Source organism: Vitis vinifera, chromosome 13 (assembly GCF_030704535.1).
Source record: "Vitis vinifera cultivar Pinot Noir 40024 chromosome 13, ASM3070453v1".
NCBI classification, from domain to species: domain Eukaryota; kingdom Viridiplantae; phylum Streptophyta; class Magnoliopsida; order Vitales; family Vitaceae; genus Vitis; species Vitis vinifera.
Genome location: NC_081817.1, coordinates 27,901,696 through 27,914,710, shown reverse-complemented (window position 1 = coordinate 27,914,710; position 13,015 = coordinate 27,901,696). Strand labels below are relative to the sequence as shown.

Genomic DNA, 13,015 nt, shown 5'->3' with positions numbered 1-13,015 from the left:
TTTTTATCAAATTATTTTTAAACCAATTACTGTTATAGAAAACTATTTTTGAAAACAACTTTCAAATAGTCTCTAAATCTTTGATATTTTATTTATTATTTTTTAAAATAAATATTATAATTTTTTAGAATTCAACTATTACATAATTTATTTATTTTTAATAACGATATATGACACAATTTTTATTTCATTACTAATAAAATTAAGGGATTGTTCGATTCCAAAAAAAGTAATAAAAAATGTTAAGGAAAATAGTACTCTCGTATTTGTTTATCATCAACAATATTAAAAAAGTCACACATACTTAAAAATTAAAATAAGTTAGTAATTATAAATATTTTTTTTTCTTTTATTCTAATTTTCCTCTTTATTTTATTTTTCTAACATTTTTTTTAGTAGCACCATGGGAGGCATATTTGGATTCCCATATTTGAGTTCAATAAGGTCAAGGAAAGTGAAAATTATTCTTATATTTTATACAAGCATCCATAAAAACATAATTTCTAAACCAAAAATTAGAAATATTGTCATATTAGAAAATTCTGGTTTATCATATTACATGGTGTAAGCATAAACATATTTAACTATTTTGAGTTGTTTCTTCTTCTAATATTAAAACATATTTTTGTTACATAATATTGTTCTAGTTTAAACTTGTTAAAAATATATAGCACTACTTATCATTATAGAAGACATCTTTTGAGTTAATCCTATTTGAAAATCTTTTCAAAAACTTAATTTTGAACTTATGAACCCGATATTTGGATGCTAAATTCGAATCTATGACAAGGATATGAATATATTAAGAACTGCAATATTATTATCTCCTTTGGCAAAATCTTGTAACTTACAATTTGTGAGATCTTGTTTACTAACACCTTCTAAATTTTCATCTTTCATGTTCAACATTGTAAATTAAAATTTGACATTTTTAAGTTTATACCATTCATCACACTTACATGGTATCAAAAGTTGCTCTAGAATTTGTGTGGGACCAATAATTAAACAAATAGGTAACATCTAAGAAAATGAGAGTGACTTTTATTAAGGATGTGAAGATCCTAAAGTTCAATATTGCGTCTTTCTTGTATGTGCTTATTTATGAAAATCACTTCCTTGTAAACCTTCCCACCACATAACATATAATTTTACGATAAACATTTTGAATGTTCATGAAATTAGATGTTTTGAGTTATTTAGAATGAAAAGACATAATAGAAACACATATTAGGAATATATGGCCTAAAAGAAGGTTTCGATGTGCCCTTAATGAAGATCTTACTACAATAAGTCATGGGTTTACCGATAGGATGATTCAAGAAAGATTGCAACATTCCGATACACTCATATCTCAATTATTTAAGATGGTATTAAATGTTGGTTATCTCATGATTATTGATATGCTAAAACCAAGTGACACAGTTTAGGAGGGTTCCTAATAAAATAAGAAATGGTCATTTGATATTGGTCATGTTTTAAGAATTGTATTAAGAGAATTGATGGAACCCATGTATTAGTTGTGGTTACAATAGTTAGACAAATAGCATGCATTAGCAGGAAAGATATGACTATCCAAAATATTATGCTCCCACGTTTGCTTAGACTAGATGGAAAGGTATTGTTCATGATGCACTCATCCTTTTAGAAGCCTTAAGAAGGTTACAATTAGTTTTTTTTTTTCTCATCTACCTAGAATGTCAAAATTGCTTTTATGAGTAAATATTAATAATTTGTTTTGTTCTATAGTCAAATAAGATCTAATGAATACTAATTATCCTTAAATAAGTGGACATTTTAGGTCCCTATAGGGTTAGCATCATTGACATATATTTTTTTTTTTTATAAGTAAAAAAGGAAGTATATTAAACGAAAGGAGGAAATACCAAAAATCGGTGCCATCGAAGTATACAGCGAGTATACACATCACCTTCCCTAACTAGGAGTCTATCCAGTCTACAAAACTTACAAGAGAAGAATGACTCTCTGCTAAGGAACCCCTAACCCAAGACCAAAGAGAGCAATCATCTTTGTGGTGCAAAATTAAGAGAATTTTTCACATTTTTTGAAGAATAAATGGAAACTCACGAGAAATGCATGTTTCCTCTTGAAAGATAAATAAAAATTGTTATTATTTTGATAGGTCTTCACAACTTCACAATGATTAATACTAGAACATATATAGAATTTAAACCTTGCGATGATGATCAAGGTTACTTCCACCAAATATAGATGGAACTAAAGTGGATGTACTTGTTGAGTCATGTCATACAAGTAAGGTAGTTTGGATTGCACATTTTAAGAACTTGTCAAACACCATTTTTATTTGGAAGTGGCCCTTTTAGTCTTCTCAAAATCACTCCCAAATGGGGTTCAAGTGTAAAACGATTAAGTAATGTCATTTTCATTAAACCTATTCAACGAACAGCTTGTCCAAATAGACGTGTATATATATATAGCTGCATAACATCACTTCTCATTCTCAAAAGCTCCTGAATGAACAAACCATTTTCCTTCTCTTTCGTTTCCCAAAAAACCTAACTTTATACAGATATTCTGAAGCATCTAATCTCAACACCAGGAAAATTAAGCCAGAAAACGTAGCTATCTGAGAAAATGAGTAGCTTTCAATTAAACAAGATGGTGGTTTCAAAGAAACATGATCACCTAACTACCATTCTGCATATAGGCAAATTTTATGTACAAGTTAGAATATGATCACCTGATGAAACACTTGTTATATGAGACTCTCGAACGGTCCATCCTTGCTGCATGTGTGAGGGTCCTGCAGTTTTTCACCCTCCATACCTGCAGGCGCCTCAGTGTAACTGTCAAAGTCCAACAAAAGATGGTTGTTGGTGGTTTCCTCAATGCAAGAAGCTTCAAGGTTGGATGAGTTGGGTTCTGGGGTGTCGGTCAGAAGGCCTTCAAGAGAGGAGTTGGTATTGGAATTTTCCTGAGAAATGAACTTCACATCCAATATTGGAACTTGGAAATCCACTGCAGAAGAACACGAGAATTGGAGAACATCTTGCAGAATGTCTTTGGTAGTTTGTCCATCTTTAACTTCTGTAGCATTAGTTAGATAAGTGCTTTCAACAGTTTCTTTCTGGGGAGTGGGAGTATCGGAGCCATCATCAATCTGGTCTCCAAGAAAATGGATAGGAACATAAATTTCATCAGAAATTGGAATGCTGCTAGCCTCTGTTTTGTCGGTTTCTTCTATGGTCTGATGATCATCTATTCTGGATGCAGTCATATTTTCTTCAACAATCGAAAAGCTGATAGCAGATTCCCCAGAATTGACTTCTTCCCCGTCATAACCAAGCTGGCCCTGTTTCTCAATTCCTTCAGCTGTTTCACCCAAAATGTCATTATCCACTTCCACACCACTCTCTGAAGAAGAAAGATTGCAGGAAGTTGAAATAGAATCCTTAGTGTTCTCTGTCCCATTAGATATTTCACGATGAACTCTTGGTGAAGCTATTTTGTCCTCACTACTATCTTCTTCACTTGGAAACTCTGGAGCTCTAACTGTCAGAGTTTCAGTATATTTTGATGGCCTGGTAGAAGTGGATGATAGAAATCCAGCGAGTGCAGAAGCTAAAGCATCATCAACTGACATGGTATGTTTTGGCTTATCCCTGGGAGAATCCTTCACTGGTTCTGATGCATCATTTTCTCTGATTTCATCCCTCTGAGAATCGTTCACTTGCTCTGATGCATCATTTTCTTCATCATCACCATTTGAAAACTCTGGTGCAATAACCACAAGACTAGGGAGCAGGAGAGAGGCATTTACTGAATCCTTCTTATCACATTCCAATGCTCCATGACTAGGATAATCACTTGGTTCAGTACAGGAGTTGGAATCTGATTCATTGCATTGAAATTCAGGAGCAAAAATTCTGGTGCTAGAGATGACTCCAGGGCCCTCGAGTTTCTTGGTGAGTGCTTCCAGTTGTTGCTCCACTCGTTGGAGCCTGGCCTCAACGCTACTTATGGGCTTTAGCATGCTTTCTTCAAACCTCAAAAAGAGAGATTCTATTCTGCCAACTCGCAAAACAAGCTGTTCCATGGTTTTTTCAAGTTGATTGTACGGCAAATTATTTTCTTTTGCAGCAGAATCAGGTTTGCTCCCTGCAACTAGGTTGGAGATCTTCACCGAGGCAGGGGCTTGTTCAGCAGCAGCCTCATGTGCTTCCTGCTGAACAGGAAGGCAGGATTTTCCTTCCAGCTGAATCTTATTTGAAATATTGGCCGAATCAGTTGCTGTTGACCCAATTTTTGAGAACCTCTGATCTTCCCTTGTATCAGGCACGCTTTTAGCTTGTTTTTGGTTAATCCCTGCTTTAGATAGTTGCAAAAGGGTAGGCACAAGCATGGCCATAAGAGAACTTCCAGCTGGGTTTTCCACACATCCCACCTGACTGTCTGAACTGTCTGACACAACAGGATCCGCAAACACATAAATTTCGTCAACATATACACATTCTTTATTCTGAAGCGACAGCAATCGAAGTGTAAGGGATATGCAAGGGTCTGCATCAGAAATCTCTGCTGTAGCCTCATAAAAATCCTGAAAGTTTACTTCAATTAGTAACAAAGCATATTATGTTAGTGAGTGTTTTTTGATGGTTCTCCTATATTCTCAGTTAACTTCTATGAAGACCCACCCTAATTCTCCCTTCTATTGTATTTTTGTGCCTTATTTCCTGTATCATCAAATTTCCCTTTATTTGTACCCTTCTGTCAAAGAGTTAGCATTGCTTAGTTCAAGAGCCAACATGACACACTACTTTATCAAAATCCCTTCCAAAAGTACTGTCAAATCATTAGGAGTCCTTTTCACTGTCTGAATGTGTGTTTTCATGGTGGGTATCAGGAGGGTCACCACATAAGGTCAACATATTTCATCAATCTGTGTTTTGTGCTGAAGCTTTGACCAGCTATATATCTCCTCATACATTTGGAAAAAAAAAAAAAGCCAAATCATGAACCACTTTTATTGCTACTTCCCCTAAAATATCACCTTAACCACACTTCAATCCTGAAGTAAACCTATTCTAGCATTTTAAATATCGGTGACAAGGGAGAAGAGAATGAGCTATTTTACTGTGTTATTTTTTTTAAATGGTTATTTGTTGTTGTTGTTATTCTTCTCTGGTGGGTTGGTACAAAACTAAAAAGTAAAATTTGTCAAGACATGGAAAGCAACCATGGAAGAAACCCCTATGACAAACATCAAGAAGACAGGACAGGAAAAAGATTTGGTTAAATGTATGTTGTCAAAAAGTGAAGCACATACCTGTGAGATCCTTCCTACATTGGTATTAATCTTTGATTGCAAAGAACTGCTTCTGTTATCAAGTGAATGGGAATCAGGAACTTTTACCTCCACCCAGCCATCTTCATTTGAGCTAACACTACTGCCATTTTTCAAATTCTCTTCAGCCGGTTTCCCATCAGACCCTTCTATTTTTGCAGAAACAGGTTCTTCAATATCAGTTGCATGAAGTGATTTTTCATCTTTGGCAGCAATGCTGCAGCGAACAGTACAGAGATATTCATTGATACTCTGCAGATCAGGTGCCCAGTACATCTCATAGACTCGAGCCGTACTTCGAACATAGACCTGCCGTACCTCATGTTTTTGAGTGAAGCTAACTGCAATTCAAGAACATCTTTATCATTTATAAGGAAACTAGGAAAGGTTTAAGGCAATTTTCCCTATCTGGTTAACTCAGTGAAAAAAATAAATAGATATTTCTTAACAAGAATGCATATCTGTAAGATGTTAGGGGTGCTGAGGACAGATAATATTTAGAAAAACTAGAAGTACAGGAAAAAGAAGTATTGGGAATAGGGCCTAAGTGCCTGGCTATAACAGTTGGAAAGTCAGGCAGCAAAACAACTGCAAGCTTTAAGAACATTCAGATTACCTCTAAGACATAACCAACCTCACAGACAATCCAAAAAACATGCCATAAAAATCCTTGGCCATTGCATTATCAATAAACAAAACCCTAGTTTAAACTGAGAATCTGAACTAAACTTCCCAGAGTTTCTGGAAAGTTAAACAACAGGGGTGTCTGATCGCCTGTGATAGATCCTGGTGTCTAATTTATTAGTGTTAGAAGAATAAAAGAACAGCAATATATCTTTCACAAGTGGCCAAACTCTTGTTCCCTTTACTTTATCATTTTACAGTATCCTAAAAGGTGAGCATACCCATATGCTTTTCATTTCCAGCTATAAGGATGTGGGCGTGCTTTTATCTGCTAATTATAACCATAAGAATCATATAACATAGACATGACTTCTGATCCATTAACAGATGTAAGAGGCCCATCTGTCATTGGGAGAGGAGAATGATGCCTGATAGTTGTGATTTCTTTAATGGGTACCATTCAGATTTGCGCTTCCAAATGTTAAAGAAATCCAATGGAACCATTCAACTTCCATGGGCTGTCCAAACATGCCCGATTGTAGATTTTCTCTTATCCATTGAAAGAAGAAAATTAAACACAGATATTACTTCATCTATTAAAACAATCTTCATCAACAGCTAATAAAGTCAAGCAAACAACAACAACCTAGCCCTATATTCTAGTCCATCATTAGTTCTATCAAGGGCCTCCCTTATGCAAAAAAACCATTGTATTTTTTCTTATTGCCCCCATATAAGTTCATTTTTTTTATCTCTCTCATCATTTCAGCACCTTCAACTTGAATCAAATTACTCCTCCTCTGATGCATTGATTAGTATATAATACACACATTCAAGCCATCTTAAACAACTTTGTCTCACCTTTCATAAGGTAGCATCTATAATCTTGAAGTACTACAAATCCTGTCAGTAAACACCTATACCATGAAGACCTCAAGCATATGCACAAATCATTCAGTAACTCTTAGCTCCTGAAGTGTTTTAAAGCAAAAAATCTTCAATGCTTCGATCTCATTCTTTTGAAATAAACCAAAAACGATATCCAACTATTCAAACATCCTTTAAAAATAATATAATATGCTACATTTCCATTATTTTTGATCATTTTTGCTATATTCACTCATATACTTTCACCAATTATTCAACACATCAATTTGGGCTATTCTGAAACTAATTCTGCCAAAATCTAGAAATATGCTTGAACCAAAGCTTACACATGAATAACTCATTTATTATATATCTTGAAATCTTCAATCTTTTTCACTCAATTAGTAATTTCAAAAAATGCCTTAGTATAATCAAATTCAATTTCCACATGATGTTCAAACATACCCTACCTTGGAGTTCTATTCTCCCTTGAAAGAAGAAAACCACAGAAGAAGTACTTTTTATTGAATATTGGTATCATAGACAGTGCAACACCCCTTATATACAAGTCTTTACTTTATTTTATTTGTAGGCAAAAGGCATACACACACACACACACACACAATAGGCACCACCAGGCAAGCAAAAGGAAGAGAGAAAAACAAAAGCAAGCTCCCTCTCCTTACTTAGAGCTAAGCCAATCAACAAAGCCCATCATGATAAATGGATGATTGTCTATTTACACTAAAAACCAATCCAAAAAAAAAAAATACTCATAAAAGAAGATCAGCTCTTATAAACATGTCATGATACAGCACTTGCTAGTTCAATTCAGATCAATCAATTCCCCCCCTTCACTCACACCTATAAAATCAAGCAATCTAAACGATGACAATGAGGGCCTATATACCAACTATTTCAGGCACACTAAATGAATCCTAGTCCACCATTTAGCTTTATCTAGGATCACATCCTCCCTTACACAAAAACTGTTATATGCATATATTCTTATTGCCTCCACCTAAGTTCTTCTTGATCTGTCTCATCCTTGAGCACCTTGAACACACAATCATGAATCCCCATTACACTCATCCAAACCATCTTAAACAATTCTCTATCACCTTCATTAACTTAGTATTTACAACCCCTGGAGTACCATAATCCCCAAGTCAAAACCATAACCATAGGAAGCCTAAGCTTATGCACATAGCATTCATTAACTATGGCTCTTGATCTTTTCTCCTTCCCAATAAATACAAAAGACCTCCACCAACTCAAACATTTTGCAAAATAATATAATTTTGTCTATTTCCATAATTTTGCCCATTGTTTTCTATTATCTTTGTTATATTTGTAATGTACTTTTACCCATTATTTTGAGACATCAATAAAGGCAATTCACAAACCAATACTTAACCACATTCTTCCATTTAAAAGAAAAAAAATACTCCACCTAAAGTTTATAGACAAATTTTTCATTAAATATGGATCTTGAAATCTTTATTCTTTTCCACATAATAATTAGTTTTGTAAACTTCTTATTAAAAATCAAACTCACACATAAGAATCCGTGCTATTTTGTTTCTCGAGAAAAGCAAAACATGGACATAAAGAGAGGAGAAAGAATCACCATTACCATACAAATTTCTGAAGCAAACAAAAGGGAAAATAAAAGAGTTCCAACACTGTTTTTTTCTTCAGAAACAATACATATACATGTTACATATATGAAAAAAAAGAAAAAGAAAAAACAGAAATTAAATTTCTTAATCCTAGATTTTTAGTTTCTCACTTGAGGAAACATAAACCATGATTTTCCGTTTCTCAAAAACCAAACTGAAGGTAAAATTCAACATTAATCGACACAAATTCGTTCACAAAGTTCTGAAAATTCAAACTCTGTTCTCGACAAAGGGAATTAACTTTCCACGGAAACAAACAAAGAACAAAGAAAACACATGGAAACGAAAAGAAATTAAAAATTCTGAATCCTAAATGTTTAGTTTCTCATTCTAAGAAACATAAGCCGTGATCTGCTTTTCTCAGAAACCAAGCTATGGGAAAATTCAACATTCATCGATACGAAGTCCTACAAAAATTTCTGAATTAGACAAACTTTAAAAATAAAAATAAAATAAAAAAACAAGATAAAAATTCAAACTCTGTTTGTTTCCCGACAAAGAGAAATAACTTTCCACGGAAACAAACAAAGGATCACCGAGCATCAACAAAATTCCGAACTGAATAAAACGAAAAACGAAAAAAGAGAAAAATCCGGCTCGAGAAATACAAACAATTTTCCATGAAAACAAACAGAGGAGAGGGATTTGGAGGACTCACTCTTGATCTCGCAGGGGGCGGAATCGGCTGAGGGAGGATTCAGAATGAGGGGAGATTTCGGCGGCGACTCATCGATCGGAGATAGAGAGGACTCGACGGTGATAGAATTTACGAGACCGCCCTCGGCTATGCTCCAGTTGGTTGCAGAGCTCCAACCACCACTGGTTTTGCTCTCCGCTTCTGCTTCCATTGTCGTTTAGCTTCTCAAGGAAGGTGCCGAAGCTATTAAAAGCTATGAGGGTAGAATCGTAATTTTAAATATTAAAAATCTTGATTTTAGGCTAAATTTATTTGAATGAATAAAAAATTAGAATTTCCTTAAAATTTTCCTTTTTCGAAATGAAATAGTTTGGGTAGTTTGGTCCCACTTTTCTTTTTCAATTTCTGTTTTTATAATTAAAAAATTTTAAATTAGTTTTGAAAATAATATTTGATAATCTATTTTTACCCTTTTTTTTTTCAAAATGTAAAAGAACAAATTTAGAAAAATTATGGGCCTATTTGGCTATGCTTTTTAAAATCCATTTTTTGAAGTCTATTTTTAAAAAATAAAAGACATTTTTTTAAAAAAAATTAAAAAACAAGAGTGTTAGTAAGATGTTTTAAAAAATAGTTTTTTAAAATAAAAATTTAAAAATTTGTTTGGATTAAAGAATTTGTATTATTTTTAAAAACAATTTCTTACTTTTATTTTGTAAAAATTTTATAAATTTAATTTATAATAATATGAAATCAAATTCAAATTAAGTATTTTTAAAAAATAAAATGATTTTTTTAATTATGAAACAATTTTTTTTTATTCTAGTGAAACAAAATTGCTATAAGATAAAAATATTTTTAATATAAGTTAAATAATTACTTTAATTTATTTTATTTTTTAATTTATTGTTTGACTGTGACTTCTTATACTTGTTTTTAGAAATTGTTTTTAAGCTAAAAAACCAAAAAAAAAATGTTTTTAAATATTTTATAAAAATAAGGATATTTGATGAGTTGTTTTTATGAAAGGATTTAAAAAATAAAAAACAAAATGACTTATTAGGATAAATTATTTTTTTTTAAAAAATATTGTTTTGATTTTATAAAAAAATTTTAAATTCAATTTATATAATGTTAATTAATTAAATTTAATTGAAGTCTTATTGAAAATGAAAATAATTTTGTAATTACAAATAAATTAAAAATAAATAATTTTAATATGAATAATGAATAAAGTTGTACTTTTTTAACGTATAGATGAGTTAAGTTTTTTATTACATATGCATATATTTAGCACTCAATTTTAAACATAATATTTTAAAATGTTTTGATTTAATCTATAATTAATTAGATTGGTCTTTTTCTTTTATTTATTTTTCAATGATTAGATTTATTTTTGAAATATATTAAGTCTTATTTAATTTGGAACTTATTTACCTAGTGAAAAAAATTGGAAAATAACAATTTTATATAAAAGAAAAATAAAAGAGTTATTTTAAATCAATTTTTGTTTAGAAATTTATAGTATTAATGAATTTATTATTTAAGTTTTAAATTATTTTAAAAAATTAATAAACTTGTTAACAAATCCAACACATTAAGTCTGATTTAATTTGCTTAATGAAAAAAAAATGAAAAATAATAATTTTATGTAGAAAAAAAATAGAATGTGTGTGTTTTTGTATAATTGAAATGCTCTCTTCCATGTTGATTAAGCAGTCAGCATGACCTTTCATTTTAACCTGCATTGGTAGGATTAAGCAGTCAGCATGACCTTTCATTTTAACCTGCATTGGTAGGAAATCACAGAAGAATCTAAGAATGGTACTTTAAAACTAGCTTGAGAGTTCTAAGGAGGCAATGCTACGGTTCAAATTCGAACTGAAATTTACTTCACACTGTAAGCAAGCATCATTAGACTGGGAAGTAGTTCTAGTTGAATGCAATGCATAATCTTACATATATGAGAAAATGTGACCTGGATTCAAACAGAGAGCTGAGCAGGAAAGGAGAGATCTTTGCAGCATAGAATGTACTGCCTTGAGTACACTTCTGTCCACTCTCTTGGTATAATTCTGGAATAAAGGCCGACTATATCTCCTGTTTCAGTGAATCATTCAAAAGTGGAAACATAAGCCAAGAGCATATGTATAGGACTTTTCTCAATAGTACAGCAATTTAAAAAAGTTATGCTTAAATTACTGTATTGGCAGAAGTTATTACAAATATAGGGTAGTTTTTGCCACATAGGAGAGAGGAGAGAGGAAAGAGGAGAGAGGAGAGAGGAGAGAGGAGAGAGGGTGAGAGAAGAGAGGAAAGAGGAGAGAGGAGAGAGGAGAGAGGGTGAGAGAGAGGAGATAGGAGAGAGGAGAGAGGAGAGAGGGTGAGAGAGGAGAGAGGGTGTGTAAAAAAAAGCAAACTCGTCTCTTCAAGAGACGAGTTCCATGAAAAAAAATATATATATAATTTTAAAAAAATTCTAAACAATTATTCAAGGGAACTCGTCTCTTGAAGAGACGAGTTCCATGTAAAAAAATCCCAAATTTAAAAAAAAAAAAAAAAATTTCAAAAAGGGAACTCGTCTCTTCAAGAGACGAGTTCCATGTAAAAAAAAATATATTTTTTATTTTAAAAAATCCCAAATTTAAAAAAAAAAAAAAAATTCCAAAGGGAACTCGTCTCTTGAAGAGACGAGTTCCATGTAAAAAAAAAATATTTTTTAAAAAATATAATTTTTATTTTAAAAAATCCCAAATTAAAAAAAAAAAAAAATCCAAAGATAAAAAAAAATATATTTTTTAAAAAATATATATATTAAAAAAAAATCCCAAATTAAAAAAAAAAAAAAAAAACACACACAATTCCAAAGTGAAGAGACGAGTTCCATGTAAAAAAAATATATTTTTTAAAAAATATATTTTTTATTTTAAAAAATATATTTTTTATTTTAAAAAATCCCAAATTTAAAAAAAACAAAAATAAATTCCAAAGGGAACTCGTCTCTTGAAGAGACGAGTTCCATGTAAAAAAAAAATATTTTTTTAAAAATATATATATTAAAAAAAAAATCCCAAATTAAAAAAAAAAAAAAAAAAAAAAAAAAACACAATTCCAAAGGGAACTCGTCTCTTGAAGAGACGAGTTCCATGTAAAAAAAAATATATTTTTTAAAAAATATATTTTTTATTTTAAAAAATCCCGAATTAAAAAAAAAAAAAAAAAAAAAAATCCAAAGGGAACTCGTCTCTTCAAGAGACGAGTTCCATGTAAAAAAAAAATTATTTTTTTAAAAATATATATATATTAAAAAAAAAATCCCAAATTAAAAAAAAAAAAAAAAATTAATTCCAAAGGGAACTCGTCTCTTCAAGAGACGAGTTCCCATGTAAAAAAAAATATTTTTTTAAATATATATATATATATTAAAAAAAAAAAAAAAAAAAAAAAAAAAAAAAAAAAACAATTCCTCAAAATTCCTAACAGACTAGTTCTCATCTAAAAAAAAATATTTTTTTTTTAAATATAAAATTTCAAGAGACGAGTTCCTTTAGGAAAAAAAATATATTTTTTATTTTAAAAAATCCCAAATTTAAAAAAAAAAAAAAATTCCAAAGGGAACTCGTCTCTTGAAGAGACGAGTTCCATGTAAAAAAAATATATTTTTTAAAAAATATATTTTTTATTTTAAAAAATCCCAAATTAAAAAAAAAAAAAAAAAACACACAATTCCAAAGTGAAGAGACGAGTTCCATGTAAAAAAAATATATTTTTTAAAAAATATATTTTTTATTTTAAAAAATCCCAAATTTAAAAAAAACAAAAATAAATTCCAAAGGGAACTCGTCTCTTCAAGAGACGAGTTCCATGTAAAAAAAAATATAT

General features: G+C 31.0%; 1 protein-coding gene across 1 annotated transcript; it reads right to left on the bottom strand.

Annotated features, from left to right (window-relative positions):
* Positions 1-2,426: 2,426 nt before the first annotated feature.
* Positions 2,427-9,376, bottom strand: LOC104881312 (uncharacterized). The gene is made up of 3 exons (XM_010661093.3): positions 9,155-9,376; positions 5,306-5,664; positions 2,427-4,576 (listed from the first exon to the last, which is right to left on the bottom strand). Exons 1-3 carry the CDS (start codon positions 9,342-9,344, stop codon positions 2,735-2,737), a joined length of 2,391 nt encoding a protein of 796 aa, XP_010659395.1. The 5' UTR covers positions 9,345-9,376; the 3' UTR covers positions 2,427-2,734.
* Positions 9,377-13,015: the final 3,639 nt, after the last annotated feature.

Coding starts and splice junctions, on each gene's coding strand:
- LOC104881312 (XM_010661093.3), bottom strand. CDS start 9,344: ATGGAAGCAGAAGCGGAGAGCAAAACCAGTGGTGGTTGGAGCTCTGCA. Junction 5,665..9,154: donor CGCCCCCTGCGAGATCAAGA/GTGAGTCCTCCA, acceptor CTTGAATTGCAG/TTAGCTTCACTCAAAAACAT. Junction 4,577..5,305: donor ATGTAGGAAGGATCTCACAG/GTATGTGCTTCA, acceptor GTAAACTTTCAG/GATTTTTATGAGGCTACAGC.